The sequence below is a fragment of the Leucopleurus acutus genome (genome assembly GCF_964270905.1).
Source record: "Leucopleurus acutus genome assembly, chromosome: 12".
Classification (NCBI taxonomy): Eukaryota; Metazoa; Chordata; class Mammalia; order Artiodactyla; family Delphinidae; genus Leucopleurus; species Leucopleurus acutus.
In genome coordinates, this window is record NC_139154.1 from 38,471,401 (window position 1) to 38,491,492 (window position 20,092).

The 20,092-nt window shown below is 37.5% G+C and overlaps 1 protein-coding gene across 2 annotated transcripts in view; it reads right to left on the reverse strand.

The window, feature by feature from the left end:
* The window catches only part of NBAS (NBAS subunit of NRZ tethering complex), a 339,942-nt gene that overhangs the window by 229,110 nt on the left and 90,740 nt on the right, over window positions 1–20,092 (reverse strand). For both annotated transcript variants that reach the window (XM_082852122.1, XM_082852121.1), the window contains 2 exons: window positions 15,733–15,837; window positions 15,227–15,363 (listed from right to left, as the gene is read on the reverse strand). In XM_082852122.1, the coding sequence (XP_082708248.1) occupies window positions 15,227–15,363; window positions 15,733–15,837 (242 nt within the window). The remainder of the gene's footprint in view (window positions 1–15,226; window positions 15,364–15,732; window positions 15,838–20,092) is intronic.

Below are 20,092 nucleotides of genomic sequence, written 5' to 3' on the forward strand. Positions count from 1 at the left end.
ACCTAAATGTCTGGCATCCAATAAAAAATACAAGGTATGCAAAAAAGTAAGAAATTATGGCCCATAACCAGGAGAATAATCAATTTCCAAGAAACACCAACAACATGGTAAGGAAAGACATAGAAAATAAAGAAGACCCAAATGTAACCCCTAGGAATAAAAAATTCAGCAGCTAAGATGAAAAACACACTGACGGGGCTTCCCTGGTGGCACAGTCGTTGAGAGTCCGCCTGCCGATGCAGGGGACACGGGTTCGTGTCCCGGTCCGGGAAGATCCCACATGCCGTGAAGCGGCTGGGCCCGTAAGCCATGGTTGCTGAGCCTGCGTGTCCGGAGTCTGTGCTCCGCAACGGGGGAGAGGCCACAACAGTGAGAGGGCCGCATACCGCAAAAAAAAAAAAAAAAAAAAAACACCACACTGATGTCATTAATAGCAGACGCTGCAAAAGAAAGATTCATAAGTTTATAAAGACACAGTAATAGGAACTATCCAAAATGAAACACAGAGGAGAAAAATACTGAAAAAAGTTAACTGTGAGACAGAAGCAAGTGGCTAACACACACGTAAGTGGAGTACCAGTAAAGAGTATGCATATTGGGGATGGGAGGAGGAAGAGGAAAAATACCTGAAGAAATAACAGGCATGAATTTCCTAAATTTAGCACAGAAGATCCAAGAAAGTCAATAAGCAACAATCAGCATAAACCTGAAGGGACTTCTCTGGTGGCACAGTGGTTAAGAATCCGCCTGCCAATGCAGGGAACACAGGTTCGAGCCCCGGTCCGTGAAGATCCCACATGCCGCAGAGCAGCTAAACCCGTGCGCCACAACTACTGAGCCTGCGCTCTAGAGCCCGTGAGCCACAATTACTGAAGCCCGTGCACCCAGAGCCCGTGCTCTGCAACAAGAGAAGCCACCGCAACGAGCAGCCCGTGCACCACAACAAAGAGTAGCCCCGCTCGCAGCAACTGGAGAAAGCCTGCGTGCAACAACGAAGACCCAACACAGCCAAAAATAAATAAATTAAATAAATAAATTTTAAAAAAATACTTTCCTGCTAAAAAATGCTAACCATCATTAGAGCCTTCAGCAAGTCATAATCTTTTTGCAACAGTAACATCAAAGATTACTGATCACAGATTATATAACAAATTTAATAATGAAAAAGTTTGAAATATTGCAGAAATTACCAAAATGTGACACAAAGTGAGCAAATGCTGTTGGAAAAAATGGTGCCCATAGTCTTGCCTGATGTAGGGTTGCCACAAACCTTCAATTTGTAAAAGACACGGTATCTGTGAAGCACAATAAAGCAAAGTGCAATAAAACAAGGTCTGCCTGTAAATGGTCTAAGCAAGCCAATTAAAAGGCAGAGACTGCTAGGTAAAACAGCAAGATTCAGCTACATTCTGTCTACAACAAACATACTTTAAACATAAAAAACCAAAATGTCATTGTACATCCGGCATTAGAAAAATAAGAGGGGTATTCATTTAAAGAACATCAGAAATCTGACCTCTGTTGAGGTAAAACAGTCCCATAAACCACTCCGTATGTTTAAGAGACAAAACTAAGCTGTCATGTTATAAGTCAGGGTAGCGGTTCTGTTGGGTGAGGTGACCAGAAGAGGGTGGAAGGAGAGGGCACAGGGAGGCTGGTTATGTCTGTTTCTTAATCTTGTTCAGTTTATGACAGTTCATCAAATTGCCCATTTATGATTTGTTCATTTTCCTACATCTACAAGTCAATAAAAAGTGAAATTAAAAATTTTAACTTCACTTGAACAATGCTCAAGTTTTGACTAATAATCTGGAATGTCAAGGCACCTGATACCAGAGAAGGGGTGCTGTCACAGATGAGAAATGAAAGCATTGGTGTCATCAAGGAGGAACATTCCCTATTACAATTTTGCATTTTGTTTATTCATCAGCCTTTTAAAGTCTACTTAATGCACTTAAAACGAAAATATATCTATTATGACATTCCCATCGACAGGTACCAAAAACTGCTGCTGCTACTGCTACAGCCATATCCACTATTAACACAACCACTGCTGTACACTGAATGTCGATTATATGCTAGGAACTGCGCTAGGTAACATTACCTCTTAGGTTACTAAACCATCACAATCCCTCCACAATTTCCCCATTTCACACTTGACAAAACTAAAGTTCTGAGAAGCTAAGTGACTTCCCAAAAGTAACACAGCTAGCAAGTTCAGGACCAGGACACACACCCATGTTTCTGACCGAAAGCCTCTTGTTCCTTCCAGTGTACCATACTATCGTTTCTCTACATCAAATAAGTGTCAATGCCAGGCATGCGATCCCAACATTTGTACATATCATGGATGTTTTCCACGGTTATTACATATAGCATCTAAACTTTTAGGATTAAAAACTGGTACACACTGAGGTCAAAACATTTCTTAAAATAATGCAGATGCTTTGTTTACAAAATAACAATGTGATTTTTTTTTTTTCTTTTTTTTTGCGGTATACGGGCCTCTCACTGTTGTGGCCTCTCCCTGTTGTGGCCTCTCCCGTTGCGGAGCACAGGCTCCGGAGGCGCAGGCTCAGCGGCCATGGCTCATGGGCCCAGCCGCTCTGCGGCATGTGGGATCTTCCCAGACTGGGGCACGAACCCGTGTCCCCTGCATCGGCAGGCAGACTCTCAACCACTGCGCCACCAGGGAAGCCCCCAATGTGATTCTTAATAGACTTTTACTTACTACAAATACAATATTTAAACAGGCTGGCCTGTATCAGAAATTGGAAAAAATGCATCACAGAGTTATTTATATGTTCGTTAAACACATGTGATAAAGAGATTCACTGCTGTTACAGGCAAGTATTTACATATTAATGAAATCTTGACAGGAAAATACATTGTGTGATCAAAAAGAATTATAGAGACTATTTCCCAAATGGTAATTCGACCATTCAGAAGATGTTATAATCTACTTAAAGATCCCATGTTCTGAAATTATTGGTCAAGGTATTAAAGTTTGGAAGAAAATGAATAATGAAAGAAAAATCTCATCTCCATGAAAAGAGTATCATTTGGTATCACTAGGTAATGCTGAATCTAGTAACAGAATTTTAGGAAAATGCATTAGTTTAAAAAAAAAAAATAGGGGGACTTCCCTGGTGGCACAGTGGTTAGGAATCCACCTGCCAATGCAGGGGACATGGGTTCGAGCCTTGGTCCGGGAAGATCCCACATGCCGCGGAACAACTAAGTCTGTGCGCCACAACTACTGAGCCTGCACTCTAGAGCCTGCGAGCCACAACTACTGAAGCCCATGCTCCTAGAGCCCGTGCTCCACAACAAACAGAAGCCACCGAAATGAGAAGCCACCAAAACGAGAAGCTTCTGCACCGCAATGAAGAGTAGCCCCTGCTCACCGCAACTAGGGAAAGCCCGTGCACAGCAACAAAGACTCAACACAGCCGAAAATAAATAAATTAATTCATTAAAACCTTAAGGATATTTTTAAAAAAAAGCTAAAAAGAAATAGTACCTTCTCAGAGACTTTTTAATTTCAAATAAAAGTCATAAACTTTACATCAGCTGTATACCTTAAACTTATACAGTGCTATATGTCAATTACATAACAATAAAACTGGAAGAAAAACATCATAAACTTTAAACTATATTAAGCCACATTAAAAACATTTGACAAGGGTTTCCCTGGTGGCGCAGTGGTTGAGAGTCTGCCTGCCGATGCAGGGGACACGGGTTCGTGCCCCAGTCCGGGAAGATCCTACATGCCATGGAGCGGCTGGGCCCGTGAGCCATGGCCGCTGAGCCTGCGCTTCCGGAGTCTGTGCTCCCCAACGGGAGAGGCCACAACAGTGAGAGGCCTGCGTACCGCAAAAAGCCAAAAACAAACAACAAAAAAAAACATTTGACAAAAGCTATATATACACTAAAATAATGATGCAAAATAATGATGCATTTAAAAAATTTTTTTAAATAATTTCAGGACATATTTCTTCCCTAATACCTCTAAAATTTTTTCCCTGAAAGCAGGGTAATAATTCCTTTTCTGCTTATCTCATAGACATGCTATGAGAATTGTATATGAATCATAAAATTCATTTGTAAATGTTTTTTAAAGTTTCATAATCATGAAATGTTTGTCGAATACAGAGCAAATGAATTAGTAAATCATTACACCTTCATTTCTTTAGTATAATACTTCTGAGTACCAAATACATAACAAATACCAACATACTTTCCAAGGTCCATAAAAATTATTCTAAAAAAATATTTGTTTCCACTTTCATAATCAATAAAATTGCCCTAAATCTATTTTGTTGCTTTAAATAAATAGAAAGACAAGAACTAATCAAGTCAAAATCTAAGATGCCCACAGTGCCAGGAGACATGCAAAGCAATTCTCCCACTGCCAGCCCCAGACCCTGCTCCCAGACAAGGGAGGCTCTTAGGCCTTTCCTTTCCTATCCAACCACCAGGTTATTCTTGGATTCAGAAACTGCCAACTTACCCCATTTTGTAGCATGCTGCCTGCACACCTCTCTCTAATGACAGTCACCACAGAAGGCCACATACTTATTTCAAGCCTAGAATATAAGCCAATTTATTGTTCTTTGCAAATAGCAGTTCAGAAATAAACTGCACATACGGGAATTGAATTTTGGTTAGGTAACTAATCAATTTTAAAGGGTAAAGAAACACTTTTATGTTTCCCTTGCGAATCAAAAAAGTGAATGCAATGCCCCAATCTTTCCATAATTATTTCATCATCCAGGCTATAGTTTAGGTGATATTTCATTACAACAACAACAACAAAACATATGGTGGAAATAGAATGCCCAATAAAAACTGCTTTTTAAACGTTTCAAGGAAGAAAAAAGAGATCTTTATGATCAGGACTGGGCTACATAAAAACATGAGTAAAATAAGATTCATAATTGTTTACTGGAAAACCTCTGCACTAATTCATTTTCAATTAACAAGTTAATTGGGAACATCTTGTGTACTCTGTGACTAAATGATATCATATATGTGAGGACTAAGTAGGTGAAACAACTTCAGGTTAAATATTTATTCAGATGACTCTTTCCTATTCAAACTTCCCAGCATCAAAAACACACTCAATCTTCAAGGCCTAGATCAAACTTCACCTCTGCCAAGAAGGCTTTCCTGATTTACCTCCTTTGTAACAGAAAGTAATCTCTCCCATCTCTAAAGCCATTTATACTCCTCCTATGACACATATTTTAACTTTATGGTAGTTATATCTATAATTAACCTGTCTGATCTTCCCTACTAGATTCTAATTTATCTGTGGACAGGGACCACATCTGACTCATATACCTATCTACCTATTTAATCTAATATAATGCCTTTACATGGTACATAATTATTCCCTAAATTTTTATTGAAATAACACAAAATTTTATAGATTCATTCACCTTCTTTAGACTGTTATTTCAATGAAAATGAAATAGTATAAAGCAATTTAGAAATGCTTCAATTTTAAAATCAGTTTCACATGTACTCATGATTAATTATAAATTTCACTGAAAAAGTTAAAATTCAAAAATCAACATCCGCTTCACAAGAAACATTACAGTAATATGCTTCTTACGGGAGAAAAACTTCCAGAATATCCTTAAAACTATGAAACTAAGCCAACAGTAATTGATCCTGGTACTGTTTTCTGTTGCCTTTCAAGGAAAAAAAAAAAAAAATCAACCAAACAATAACTTACCTTCTGAATCGAAAGCTGCCTAGAGTCAATGAAAAAGATAGTTCAAATTATTTCAACTCTGAAAAAATCACAAACTAATGTAAAATATCAAAACATCACTAACTTGAAACTCGAAGTGTAGGAAAAAGTAAACTCCTATCTACCTTTCAGTTGTGAAGAATGGGAATAATGTCATCTGATCTTTTTCAAGGTAAATTCTTTATTTGATTTATATGATTTAAGTTAAAAGGTATATTAATTTGACCTAGATCAAGTTTGTCCTACTGAAAAATTTAATAAAATGCATATTGATGTTTTGCTTTTATGACATAAATTTTATGTTGTTGTAGTAACAGAAAAAGTCTCCATATTTGGCTATTCAAATCCAAGATTTAGAAAACAAAGTATTAGATGTGATATTAGAAGTTCCCTTCATTTGGATGCCCTCTTCATCATCGAAAGATAAAGAGAAGGCTCTCCACAAGGAGTCAGGCAACAATGGTCATGTAACATCCCATCCTGAACTAGAACCCATCTTTGTCCTTTACCTTATTTAAGAAATACTTTTGCAGCATAAACAGAAACATGGCCCACAGGTGGCCAGCCACTCTAAATCTTATTTGTGATATTAATTTTACTAAAAGCATATTATGCCTGGAGGACATTATGCCAGACACAAAAAGACAAATACTGTATAGTGAAATTCATAAAACGAAAAGTAAAATGGTGGTTGTCAGGGGCTGGGGTGAAAGAAAAACGGGGAGTTGTTATTGAATAGGTACAGAGTTTGTTTCCCAACATAAAAAGGGTTCTGGAAATTGAGTGCACAACAATGTGAATGTACTTAACACTACTGAACTGCACACTGAAAAATGGTTAAGATGGTAAATTTTTATGTATTTTACAATTTTAAAAAAAATTTTAATAAAATAAAAAGTATAACAAGGCCAAATGGTCCTAATGGTCCCTATGCTTAACACAGAGTCAAAAATATACAACGCCAAAGATATGATCCAGAAATACACTAAAGATATATATATATTCACTCTGAAGACGACTGTAGACCACAACTAGTATATTACCTTACTTTCAGTAGGAAAAGTCAGACAGGTTTCCTTTATAGATTGTTTCAGAAAGAATGCTTCTGAGTCCATTTTATTTACTTTGCTACATCGACCCCTTGTGTTTTACAAATTTCTTCACATAACTACCATTCGTTCATCCAACAGTCATTAACCATCATTGCATTCACCAGTATATTCATAGCACCTGATTGTGAGATAATGTTAGTCTGGTCATAAAAAACAAAACAAAACAAAACAAAACGTGCCACGGGATACTAGCAGCCTCTAAAAACAGAAATATCCTCCAAATTTGTCACCCAAAGGCCTTCTAGTTTGGGGGAGTGACAAAGACTTATCAATGAGGAGAAAAGGATGCAAAGCTTATTTACCCAATGAAAAATGAAAATGGGAAAATTCTTGGGGACCCTGGATTTCTGTTGCATTACCAAGGGGGGTAGAGAGGCACCAAAGGGACAAAGGCCTGAGAAAAGCAGAAATGATGTAGGGTTAGCAAGGGAATAAAATCCCAGGGACAAACACACGAGTTAAAGTACGCACAGTACAAAGAGGGCCTGGGTCTGCAAGCCACAGGCAGGAAACTTCTGCCGGTTGGCTTGTCACACAATTTATCAGACTGTTTTGCAAGGTTTTTCTAAATGAAGGCGGGGTAAGTGCTTTTTACACTCTAGGATAATAGCACTTTCTGAATATGAGACTAGGTATGAGAATATTGAAACGACTATAAACAGACCTAATATTAGGTTGACATCATATTCTATTTAAACAACTGGTGACTTAAAAGTTTTCACTCAGCCACTTCTTATTTTCAGCCTTAATGATATGTCACATAAATTACTGTGGAACTAAAGGTAGTGAATGGTCAGAAGTCAGTCAGCAAATAATACAAATAATCGCCAACTCAGAAAAGAAAATGGAAACGTCTAAGACACACTTTCATAGTTCACACAAGCACAGCCCATCTGTATATTATAGCACGCTTTTCACAGTCAAAATTTCAATCATCAAATAATCTAAACTTAGATATTCACAAGGAAACAAACTGCCAAGTTACTATAGAAACAGTTTTTCAAGGATGATGAAAAGAATGAGGTGTTCTGGATACTCTATTTCCATCAACAGAGGTTTGCTACTTATACTATAAAATGCTTTAAATATTGCAATACACCAAAATATGCTAAATATAATTCAATCTTTCCTTGCCAATTCTGGAGGCGATCCAGGAATATAGATATTAGGATCAATTTTCACTGTCTAGTAATAAATATATGTGTCAAAGAACTTCATGAGTGACAGATACTGAATGACAGAGTTTATTTCCATATATTAAAAGTAAATGAAGTCTAAATGCAATGTGGTATCCTAGATCAGATACTGCAACAGAAAAAGGATATTAGGAGAAACACTCCTTAAATCCAAATAACTACGTAGTTTAGTTAATAGTAACATATGGTCAGTTCTGCAATGTTTTCAAAATGCAAACTTGTTCCAATAAATTAATATATTATGGAACAACTTCAGCATAACAAATTTCACATTTGCTGATGCCCAATTCCATCCACAAGAAACATTAGGTGAACACAGAAAACTGCGCTCAGCTGAACCAAGCCATGTCAGCTCACGTGTGCATGCACACACACTCCCCAGACATCCAGCAGCAGCCTCAGTTCCCAGAATGTATCAGGAGCCACTCCAGTCCACATCTGGGGCTACAACTTTGTACTGGAATTCTAATCACCCCCCTCCTCCACTTCCCAATAACACACAAACTGCAACTGTTCCCAACACTCACTTCCATAAGCAGTCTTTTTCAGGTCTTTGTCAAGGTAAAGTGACATATTTTAGTACTTACGTGTTTCTTAATCATTTAATATATGTAAAACTATACTACGATTGTTACTACATTCCTAACTTTGTTACACTAACCCTATTCTCCCCATAAGTCCTGTGGTTCTCACTGCAGTATTTTGCATAGTGCAGTGATTTTTAGGAATGCATATGTCACGTTATATGCAGGACTATTCCAGCAGTAACTTCTTAGTTTTGACAAATGTGCTAAGATTATGTAAGAAGGAAGAGGAGGCTAGGCGAGGGGGGTACAGGAGCTTTCTGTATTATCTTTGCAACTTTTCCATAACTATAAAAATATTCCAATAAGTTTAAAATAATAATTATATAACATATATAAGGCCAAGGCCTTGGCATGGGATTCTGCATTAATAATAATTCCTAATGCTTAAGTAGCAATGACTTGGTGCCAAGCACCATTCGCAGTGTTTTATATACATTAACTCAGTCATTCTCACAATGCTATGAAGTAAGTGCTATAATCATCCCCATTTTACAGGTGAGAAGACTGAGGTGCAGTTAGAAGACGTGTCCAAGATCACAAATCTAGGCAACTTGGCTCTAGCTAGTCAATGTTTTTATCCCTCTGCTATATTATTTCAACAGACAACTGTTCTGAGTACAACCTTTTAAACTAGCCTGCTTTCATCACTCTGGAAAGGCTTTCCAATAAAACAAAAGACATAAATGAAAACTCTAAATAAACTTTCTAAAACATGCTATAAGCATCAAAAATACTAAAAGTCAAAAAATAGAGTTCTCTTTCTTTCACCAAAAAAAAACCCTCTATTACCACAAGTTGTCAAAGTTAACAAAGATGGTAAGAAATGTCACCTTTGTACTTTAAAACTAAAAGAGTCAAATAGAATATAAAATGTAAACGTTTTACAGCAATGACAAACTACGGATAGGTAGCTAACAAAAAGATGTATCACCTATGACAGATAATATAATTTCAAAGTTTTATACAACTTGGTCACATTTCATCAATGTCAAATACGATTATTTAAGAATGACAATATAAAACACTAAAATAACACAAACCAGAGTTTCCCAGCAATCATAATCATAAAATTTGGTTCAATTAAAATAATCAAACTTCCATTAAAAGCCAAGGCACACATATATATGGAATCTAAAAAAAAGAATGGTTCTGAAGAACCTAGTGGCAGCACAGGAATAAAGGCGCAGACGTAGAGAATGGACTTGAGGACACGGGGAGGGGGAAGGGTAAGCTGGGACAAAGTGAGAGAATGTCATGGACATATATACACTACCAAATGTAGAATAGATAGCTAATGGGAAGCAGCCGCATAGTACGGGGAGGTCAGCTCAGTGCTTTGTGACCACCTACAGGGGTGGGATAGGGAGGGTGGAAGGGATACGCAAGAGGGAGGAGATATGGGGATATATGTATATGTATAGCTGATTCACTTTGTTATAAAGCAGAAACTAACACACCATCGTAAAGCAATTATACTCCAATAAAGATGTTTAAAAAAAAAATGCCAAGGTAAACATTCTGCCACTGGCATCTCAAAACAGAGTAGGTGAAAGGTCAACTATTTGGCTGACCTAAGCTAGGAAGAAAATAAAACAGGAAAGGAGGATTTAAAGTGAGGGTAAGAGAGAAAAGACAGTCTCGTCAATAAGTGGTGTTGGGAAAACTGGACAGCTACATGTAAAAGAATGAAATTAGAACACTTCCTAACACCATACACAAAATAAACTCAAAATGGATTAGAGACCTAAATGTAAGACCAGACACTATCAAACTCTTAGAGGAAAACATAGGAAGAACACTCTTTAACATAAATCACAGCAAGATCTTTTTTGTTCCACCTCCTAGAGTAATGGAAATAAAAATAAACAAATGGGATCTAATGAAACTTAAAAGCTTTTGCAAAGCAAAGGAAAGTACAAACAAGATGAAAAGACAACCCTCAAAATGGGAGGAAATATATGCAAACGAATCAACGGACAAAGAATCTCCAAAATATATAAACAGCTCATGCAGCTCAATATTAAAAAACAAACAACCCAATCCAAAAATGGGCAGAAGACCTAAATAGGCATTTCTCCAAAGAAGACATACAGATGGCCAACAAACACATGAAAAGCTGCTCAACATCACTAATTATTAGAGAAATGCAAATCAAAACTACAGTGAGGTATCACCTCACAGCAGTTAGAATAGGCATCATCAGAAAATCTACAAACAACAAATGCTGGAGAGGGTGTGGAGAAAAAGGAACCCTCTTGCACTGCTGGTGGGAATGTAAATTGATACAGCCACTATGGAGAAGAGTATGGAGGTTCCTTTAAAAACTAAAAATAGAACTACCATATGACTCAGCAATCCCACTACTGGGCATATACCCAGAAAAAACCATAATTCAAAAAGACACATGCACCCCAATGTTCACTGCAGCACTATTTACAACAGCCAGGTCATGGAAGCAACCTAAATTTGCCCAGCGACAGACAAATGGATAAAGAAGAAATGGTACATATACACAATGGAATATTACTCAGCCATAAAAAGGAACGAAATTGGGTCATTTGTAGAGATGTGGATGGACCTAGAGACTGTCATACAGAGTGAAGTAAGTCAGAAAGAGAAAAACAAATATCGTATATTAACACATATATGTGGAACCTAGAAAAATGGTACAGATGAACTGGTTTGCAGGGCAGAAGTAGAGACACAGATGTAGAGAACAAACGTATGGACACCAAGGTGGGAAAGCGGGGGGGGGGGGATGAATTGGGAGATTGGGATTGACATGTAGACACTGATGTGTATAAAATGGATAATTTTATATTTATAGTGGATAGTTCAAAAATAAATAAATAAAAATAAAGTGAGGGTAGAATTCTAAATAGAATGGCCAAGGAAGATAGATGAACTGGAGGAGACAAGTCATGTGAAGATCCAGGAGGACACACCCAGCGGGAGCACACTAACCTTGAAAAGCCCTAAGGGGGCGGGGAGGGAAGGCCTGGCATGCTCATGGGACTGCCAGTTGGCAGAGTGGAGAGAGCAGGGCCCTGTCCCGAGTGTCCCAACAGCAAGCTGAAGGCAGTGGGGAGCAACGCGGTCATTCTGCGTTTGGGAGCCGTCCATTTAGAGCTTAGTGACTTGTTTCTAATCAATTCAACAGATCATTAAAAAGTCATTATTACTTGAAAAATACAAGCTGGCGGGCTGAAGAGAAGACAAAGCAGGATGAAATATAGGCTCTACCACTGAGCAATGTATACACTCACAGAAAAACAAGGCATGCGCACAGAAAGTTCTACAGCTGTCCGAGGCAGTAAACAAGGAAGTGGCAAGACCATTTCAGGAGCTGGCAAACATTGTAACTGAGGAGAAGAAGAGAGAAAGCAAAAAAGGCTGCAGATTTAGAGTCATTTCAACTCATCTCTTCCTCAGTTTGAAAGCATGATGCTGCAAGCAGGAATTTCTGTTCCTGTGTAAACCATACCTGATGACTCCTGCTGAAGAGGAACTGTGTTCACTCATTTCAAGACCCCTACCATAGCGCCAGGCATGCAGAAGGGGCTCGGTCAAACAGTGAGGGGTGTTTACATTCCAACAATCAGACACTTTGTGTCCATCTGACCCAAAGTTTCCAAGTGATTTGAAAATGAATAGCAAGTACTCAAAAAATATATTTCCTAAAAAAGGGAAATAAGTCCTACGATTGTATCTTACGGACCTCCACGTCCATTAGAGTAAAACTTTGAATAGGGTAGAAGAGTACAGGCTTCACCTATGGGCTAAAATAGCAATTGAATCTTTAAGGCGGTGGGAGCCTTGGAGAAACATGACCTGGACACCTCCCTTGTTAATAAGTGAAAGCATATTCTGTTGCAATCCCTGCAGGACATCTTTTCATCTCTTTTGTAAATGGGCGTAAAATGGACCTAATTTATCCAGTTAGCAAACAAGTTTAGAGAACCACTGCACAAACACCTGGGCCCTGAGGAGCCAAAACTCAGGAAGAGATGGCCTCCATCTTGAAGTTAGTGAGTTTAAGGCTGGGTGTTTATTAAAGAAGAGAACAAGGGGGAGAAAGGCAGTAATAAAAATGACTGACTATAATACAAAATAAAAAGTGCTATACTGCAAGAATGAACAAAGAATTACGAGAATATAGGGAAAGGAATAATTACTGAAGACCTCACAGAAGAGGCTATGCCTGAAACATAACTGTGGTTTCGCTTTGCAGTCACATAAAAGACATTACTATTAAAATCTATTGTTCTTTCTCAGTCTTTCTAACTATAGCAAAAATATAATCAATGTGAAAGACTTTCTTGAGAAACAAAGATTAACAAAAAAATAAATCTATATTTTCTCAATATATTTAAAATGATTATAACCTAAGGACTCACAAGAAATCGGTCTTTTCCAAGTTTGTCTAAGCAACACATCCCACAAGAAAGATTAGAAATAACATCTAATTACCCTCTGCTGCAATGATATACCCAAAGTATTTACTGCCATTTAAATCAGTTATGACAGCCACCATAAAGGAACCATAGATAGGGCTTTCAAAGATAACATATAGCACTGGGCATCGTAAAACTATTCTAAAAACCAATTCTGAAATTTCAGGTTAAAATCAAACGTTTATCTAAGCAATCATCAGAAGACAATGCAAATAAATGAGTTCAAATCTAAGGAGAAACTACCTTTAGAAAAAACGTTAAGACAGTGGCCCTTTTCTCTATACTAACAATGTACAGTAGAAAAGGTCATTTCCATTCAGATTAGATCTATTTTGCGAATAGGCAGAAAATAAATGAATGAATTGTTAAATATTTATAAATACATATCTATAGACTGCATTTACTTATCGGTATTCAGATCTAAAAGAAACTGCTTGAAAGGTATATCCCAACCCTTTTCTTTTTGCTCACTTTTATCATAACAAAGAATTACATTTCAGTACTAACAGTAATGCAAAATAGGCAGTTTATAACTTCTATTTTTAGAGCTTACTGACTTACAACTCTAAATAAAAATAGGTTCAAATCCTGGCTGCACTTACATAAAGTTTAATATGCTATTAAGCCTCTGTAAATCTCAGCTTTCTATAATAACAGAGATAATACCAAAAGTGTTGGGAGACCGGATGTAAGTATGTGCCAAATGCATAGTAATTACTGTATAAATGCTGGTCATTATCGTCAACAGCTAAGCCTACAACTATGCAGGGGAGGTGCAGAGGAGGAATGAGGAAGCCACATGATCCCCAGTTCCCTTCCCACATCACTGTAAGTTGCCAGTAGCTAGAGTCTGTAACAATGATTTCAGCCAGAGCCGTCATAATCCCTTACAGTGTATTTTATAGTTTACAAGCAGATTTCATACAGATCAATTCACCTATTACTAAAAGTATGCAACATGAGTAAGCAAGACAGGGACTCTCAACTCTTTTTAAGACTGGGCAAACAAATTCAGAAAGGATGCAATTAATGACTGAGCCACATTTACTAGTGGGCTAGTTTACCAGATATAAAAGGTCTCACAAATGGACATATTCTTCCCTTCTGCCTCTATGGGGTCAGACAGAAGCAAGGTATGCTACTCCCAGGTGGCATTCAGGCCTGGGGCTGATGACCTGCCCATCTCCAGGCTACACACTGAGGCAAACACAGCTGAATCTGGAACAACAGGGAGGATAAGGGTGTCAACCCTCCATGCAGTCAAAAACCCCTATATAACTCATAGTCAGCCCTGCATGCACGTGGATCCTCTGTACACACAGCTCCACATCCTCAGATTCGGCCAACTGAGGACCATGTCGTTTTGTAGCATTTACTACTGAAAAAAGTCCATGTGTGAGTGGAACTGCACAGTTTGAACCCGTGGTGTTCAAGGGTCAACTGTATATTCTCTTTTCTTCATTCTCAGGAAGTGATGTTCTGGCCTTTGGAAGCCCACCAGATGGTACAACAGGGTCTTAATGGTCCCACTGGTCTTAAGAGTCTATGTCACAACCCAATTATCAAAAAGCCTTCAACTGAGATAAGGAGCATTAGTATAATGGGAAAGAGGTACTTTGATTTCCCATCTGTCTTTGTGCCTCTGGAATTTCATAGCGAGAAAAGGTTGTTGAGAAAAGCAGGATCCCCAAGACATTCCTGGGTTCCCTGGACCTACAACCTAATATTGTCAGAACTACACTTCAATTTCTAAAAGATACAACTAATTCAAACAGACACTGTTATCCTAAAAACTGTTCTTAACCATAAAACAGTATATATTGAGTACATAGCCATAAAGCTAGGAGACTTTCTTTTCTTTTTTTTTTTTTTAAGTAGCAGAAGACTTTCAAATAAAAAGCAAAGTTCACATTCCGTGCGTTACAGTAATCCTATCATGCTAGACATATTTTGGTTTGGCCTCAGGATCACGTAAAAATAAGTTAGAAATAATTTTATAATCAGAAAAAAAAGTTTAAATTGTTTACATTTAAAATTTTTTTAATTTAAGATGTTTAGCATGAAACAAAAATTGTTACTTAGCAAAAAGGTAAAATTCAGTGAACATAGTACATACCAAGCTTCAGGGAGCAAAACGGAATATTCATGTGGAGAAGTGGTCTCCGGGAAATTGGAGAGAATCACGAGGCGATGAGGAAGCAGGTCAGATCCATGGTAAGTGAACAGAATTTCTAGGGCTTGTACATTACTTTCCTGTACAGAAGGCAAGGGCAAGTTTCTAACGTGAACCTTAGAAATAAAGGAGTGATTTTGTATGACAACATTCAAAACCTTAAAATTAACTTTTTTATGCAGTTCTGATATGAAGTGCTTTGAAAGATTCCTGATTTTTCCAGGTCTGTATCACTTTTCTCAACCTAATGCTCTAAAAATTATTTTTAGAACTCAGAATAATGAATAAAAAAATTTTAACATGATTCTATTTTTCTCTACATTTATTAATATAGTACAACACAGAAAGGAAATGTAATGATATAGGCATGCAATAACATTAACTGCATGGCTCAAAGACTTAGAAAGTGTTAATAACCATAACTGTTTTATTTACAAAAAAGAAATTACCCGAGCATAAGTTCTTGCTGAGAGAACAATATTCTGATTTCTGAACTTCTTAAAGAATTCAGCATCATATCTCTGTTCAGATGCATGAGGCACTCTGAGGATTTCCTGAGGGGAAACAGTGATTTAATGGAAAGGCTTTTAAATATGGGTGACAAGAAAATATTAAAAACCATTACAACTCTGCCTACCTAAATAAATAAGGCCTGAATTAATTAAACTCTCAACTGTTAACTAAAGTACTACATCTGTATTCCTGTCTTTATTTGGAAAATGGCTATATTTATAAATGCTGTTAATTGAAAAAAAAATCCAGAAGTAAATGAAATAGGCAGTACAATTACAGTAGGACAAGCAAAATCCACCACCTGGTAAAAACGAATAAGCAACAGTTATACATGGCTATGTACTATGGGCACCTGTCACATCTGTGTGAGAACTTTAGATTAACTTTACTGCTGCTGGAATGATCTATGTAAATTGCAGATTGAACCATTCATTCTTTAATCAGATATTTATTAGGTGTCAATAATGTGCAAGGGGCACTGTGATAGGCAGCGGTGATACAATGAACAATAATACAGCTTCCCTGCTCTCCAAGTAGCTCAAAATCTAGTAGGCTGAGTAATATTCCATTGTATATATGTGCCACATCTTCTTTATCCATTCATCCGACGATGGACACTTAGGTTGTTTCCATCTCTGGGCTATTGTAAATAGAGCTGCAATGAACATTTTGGTACATGACTCTTTTTGAATTATGGTTTTCTCAGGGTATATGCCCAGTAGTGGGATTGCTGGGTCATATGGTAGTTCTATTTGTAGCTTTTTAAGGAATCTCCATACTGTTCTCCACAGTGGCTGTATCAATTTACATTCCCACCAACAGTGTAAGAGGGTTCCCTTTTCTCCACACCCTCTCCAGCATTTACTGTTTCTAGATTTTTTGATGATGGCCATTCTGACTGGTGTGAGATGATATCTCATTGTAGTTTTGATTTGCATTTCTCTAATGATTAGTGATGTTGAGCATTCTTTCATGTGTTTGTTGGCACTCTGTATATCTTCTTTGGAGAAATGTCTATTTAGGTCTTCTGCCCATTTTTGGATTGGGTTGTTTGTTTTTTTGTTATTAAGCTGCATGAGCTGCTTATAAATTTTGGAGATTAATCCTTTGTCAGTTTGCAAATATTTTCTCCCATTCTGAGGGTTGTCTTTTGGCACATATATACAATGGAATATTACTCAGCCATAAAAAGAGACGAAATTGAGCTATTTGTAATGAGGTGGATAGACCTAGAGTCTGTCATACAGAGTGAAGTAAGTCAGAAAGAGAGAGACAAATACCGTATGCTAACACATATATATGGAATTTAAGAAAAAAAAATGTCATGAAAAACCTACGGGTGAAACAGGAATAAAGACACAGACTTACTAGAGAATGGACTTGAGGCTATGGGGAGGGGGAAGGGTAAACGGTGACAAAGCGATAAAGAGGCATGGACATATATACACTACCAAACGTAAGGTAGATAGCTAGTGGGAAGCAGCTGCATAGCACAGGGAGATCAGCTCGGTGCTTTGTGACCGCCTGGAGGGGTGGGATAGGGAGGGTGGGAGGGAGGGAGACGCAAGCGGGAAGAGATATGGGAACATATGTATATATAGAACTGATTCATTTTGTTGTGAAGCTGAAACTAACATACCATTGTAAAGCAATTATACTCCAATAAAGATGTTTAAAAAAAAAAAAGATCTAGTAGGGAAGACGAACAAGCAATAAGAACAGGTAAAGGGAAGCACATAGGAAGGTGCTAAAACTAGTCCTGGGAGGACAGGGAAGGCCTCCCAGAAGGGCCGCCAAGGCTGACACATAAAGAACAAACAGGAGCTAGCCACGGCAATGGGAAGTGTACATCTCCCCACCACAGCGATGACTTAAGGCTCATTTCTCCTGTGTTTATGCTGAACCCCAGACACCTAGCATGCTGGCTTTCACATAATAAATGGCCAATAAATATTTGTTAACTGCATTAACTTACTGAGATAGAAAAGAGGGAAGAAAGAGGATGTTCAGAGGAGGCTCTTGCTTCCTTGCTTCCAAAATACTTACCTTCTCTAAGCCTCACATCCATAAACTGAGAGGACAGCAATACCTGCCTCAAAGGGCTGTCAAGAAATAATCTGAATTAAGTACCTAAGACACTGGCTGGCAAAGAGTAAGTCCTCAACAAATATGCTGGTATTTTTTAAGGTATCTCATAACTACTGATTTCTTCAAATATTTCCTGAGCTCAACAAGCCAGGTCTCATTCAGAGCTCTGGTGATACTGCAGCAAACAAGACAAGACCCTTACCCTTATGGAGCTTCTATGCTTGCAGCCCGCCCCCCCGCACAGTAGTCCTATAGCCCCCTAAGTCAGCCTCCCTTGTACTTCCTACATAGTCTTCTTGGACATCCCCAGGAAAAATTTAATGTTTTGCTCCATTATGCCCCCTCATCAATTCTTCATATCTTCATTATCATCACTTATTGCCCATATAATGAGGACTCCACAAGGACTATTCCTTGTTCATCTCTCTACCACCATCACTGGCATAATATTTGGCATACAGTAGCAATTCGTGTAAAATTTAAATAAATCCATTTTTATCTAATTTATCACAGAATTAATAAAATAAGCCATGCCCTATGATTAAAATGCAATGCCTATCTCTACCACTATCTAGCTGGTTAGTCACTGCATCAGAACATCGTTTCTAAGTTTTAACAGCCAAGTTCATGAACTTCATGTACTTTTCAAAAGCTTAACTTCATTCCACTTTTGTGGGCTCAACAAATACTTTAAATTTCACTATTACCATGTAATAATAAATGCACTTACTACTGTCAAATAGGAAATAGCAATTCAATAACTAAAAAATAATAAAATAAAATTAACTGGAACGTGAAACTCTGAATATTTTATGGAACTTTTTCTTTGTAAGATCTCATCAGTGAAACTAAAGCTAAGTATAAAAAATAATAAACTATATCTGTACCAACATAAGTAATTCACAATATGCTTTTATATATTACATCAATATCACAGAACTCGGACATAATAAAAGGATATGCTTTAAAATAATATGACCATCCAACAGTCAAACTAGTTGTACTACAGATAAAACTATTAGGAATGTTTTGTAACTTGTTTGTATGAAGTGATATACTAATTACCATGTTTACTAATAACCAGAGAAATAGTCCTCTTTCGTCACTAGTATTCTGTTTGAAAACATTCTATTGTATTAACAGCTGGAGAATCAAATGCTTTTATTTGCCTGCAGGCATCACAAGTACTAAGTACCTCCATTACTATGGGGATGGGCATCACGTTATCAGATGAACCATTCATTCTTTAATCAGATATTTATTAGGTGTCAATAATGTGCAAGGGGCACTGTGATAGGCAGTGGTGAAACAATGAACAATAACACAGCTTCTTCTCTCCAAGTAGCTCAAAATCTAGTAGGGAAGATGAACAAGCAATAAGAACAGGTAAAGGGAAACACATAGGAAGTGATGTTTACTGAGTCCCTACTATGCGCCAATACCAAAAGCCACGGTGTGACCACAGAAGGGAGGCTGAGAGAGATGGAGGAAGTAAACTGCAAATGAAGTCAAATTTCAAAGGTGGGAAATTTATACTAAATCCTGGGTAACGTAAGCTATGAGGGTCATGTGAAAAAGCAATCTAAACTATGTCTATTTTATGAAATGCTTCTCACGCCTTTAACGATACCTAAATCTCATGGTACAGAGTGCTACTGAAATGCCCAACATGGGATATTTGTGTTTGTGGTCCCGAAGAAACAATTTTGAAGTATGCTTTAAGTTCAAGTGACTAACTCTGGCCATAATTAGGATCAAAGTTTAACCAACTAAATTCAAACCACTAATAAATCATTAAAATTAAACAACTCAGAAATAGTCATATTAGGATTATTAAAACCCAGTGTATACTGAATTTGGTACTGTAGACAGCTATATGCCATAACCTAAAGTTTAAATGTAAAATAAAAGTAAATGAAAAGGCTCATAAACCTAGGAAACACAGATTCTCAGAGACGGCTAATGCATTTCTACTCCCTAGACTAACAAAGCAACTTCTGGCCTTGCATGAACCTCTAAATTTTACCAAAACTGATGTATAAGAGAACCGGCTTCTATACAAAATGAACTTTTCCCACATAAATAGTTCTAAAGACCAAGAATATCAGATATGAAGGCAGCCTTAGCATTTATAATGACAGATCAAATGAACATAATTGGTTTGATTAAAACTACTCCTGGGCTTCCCTGGTGGCACAGTGGTTGAGA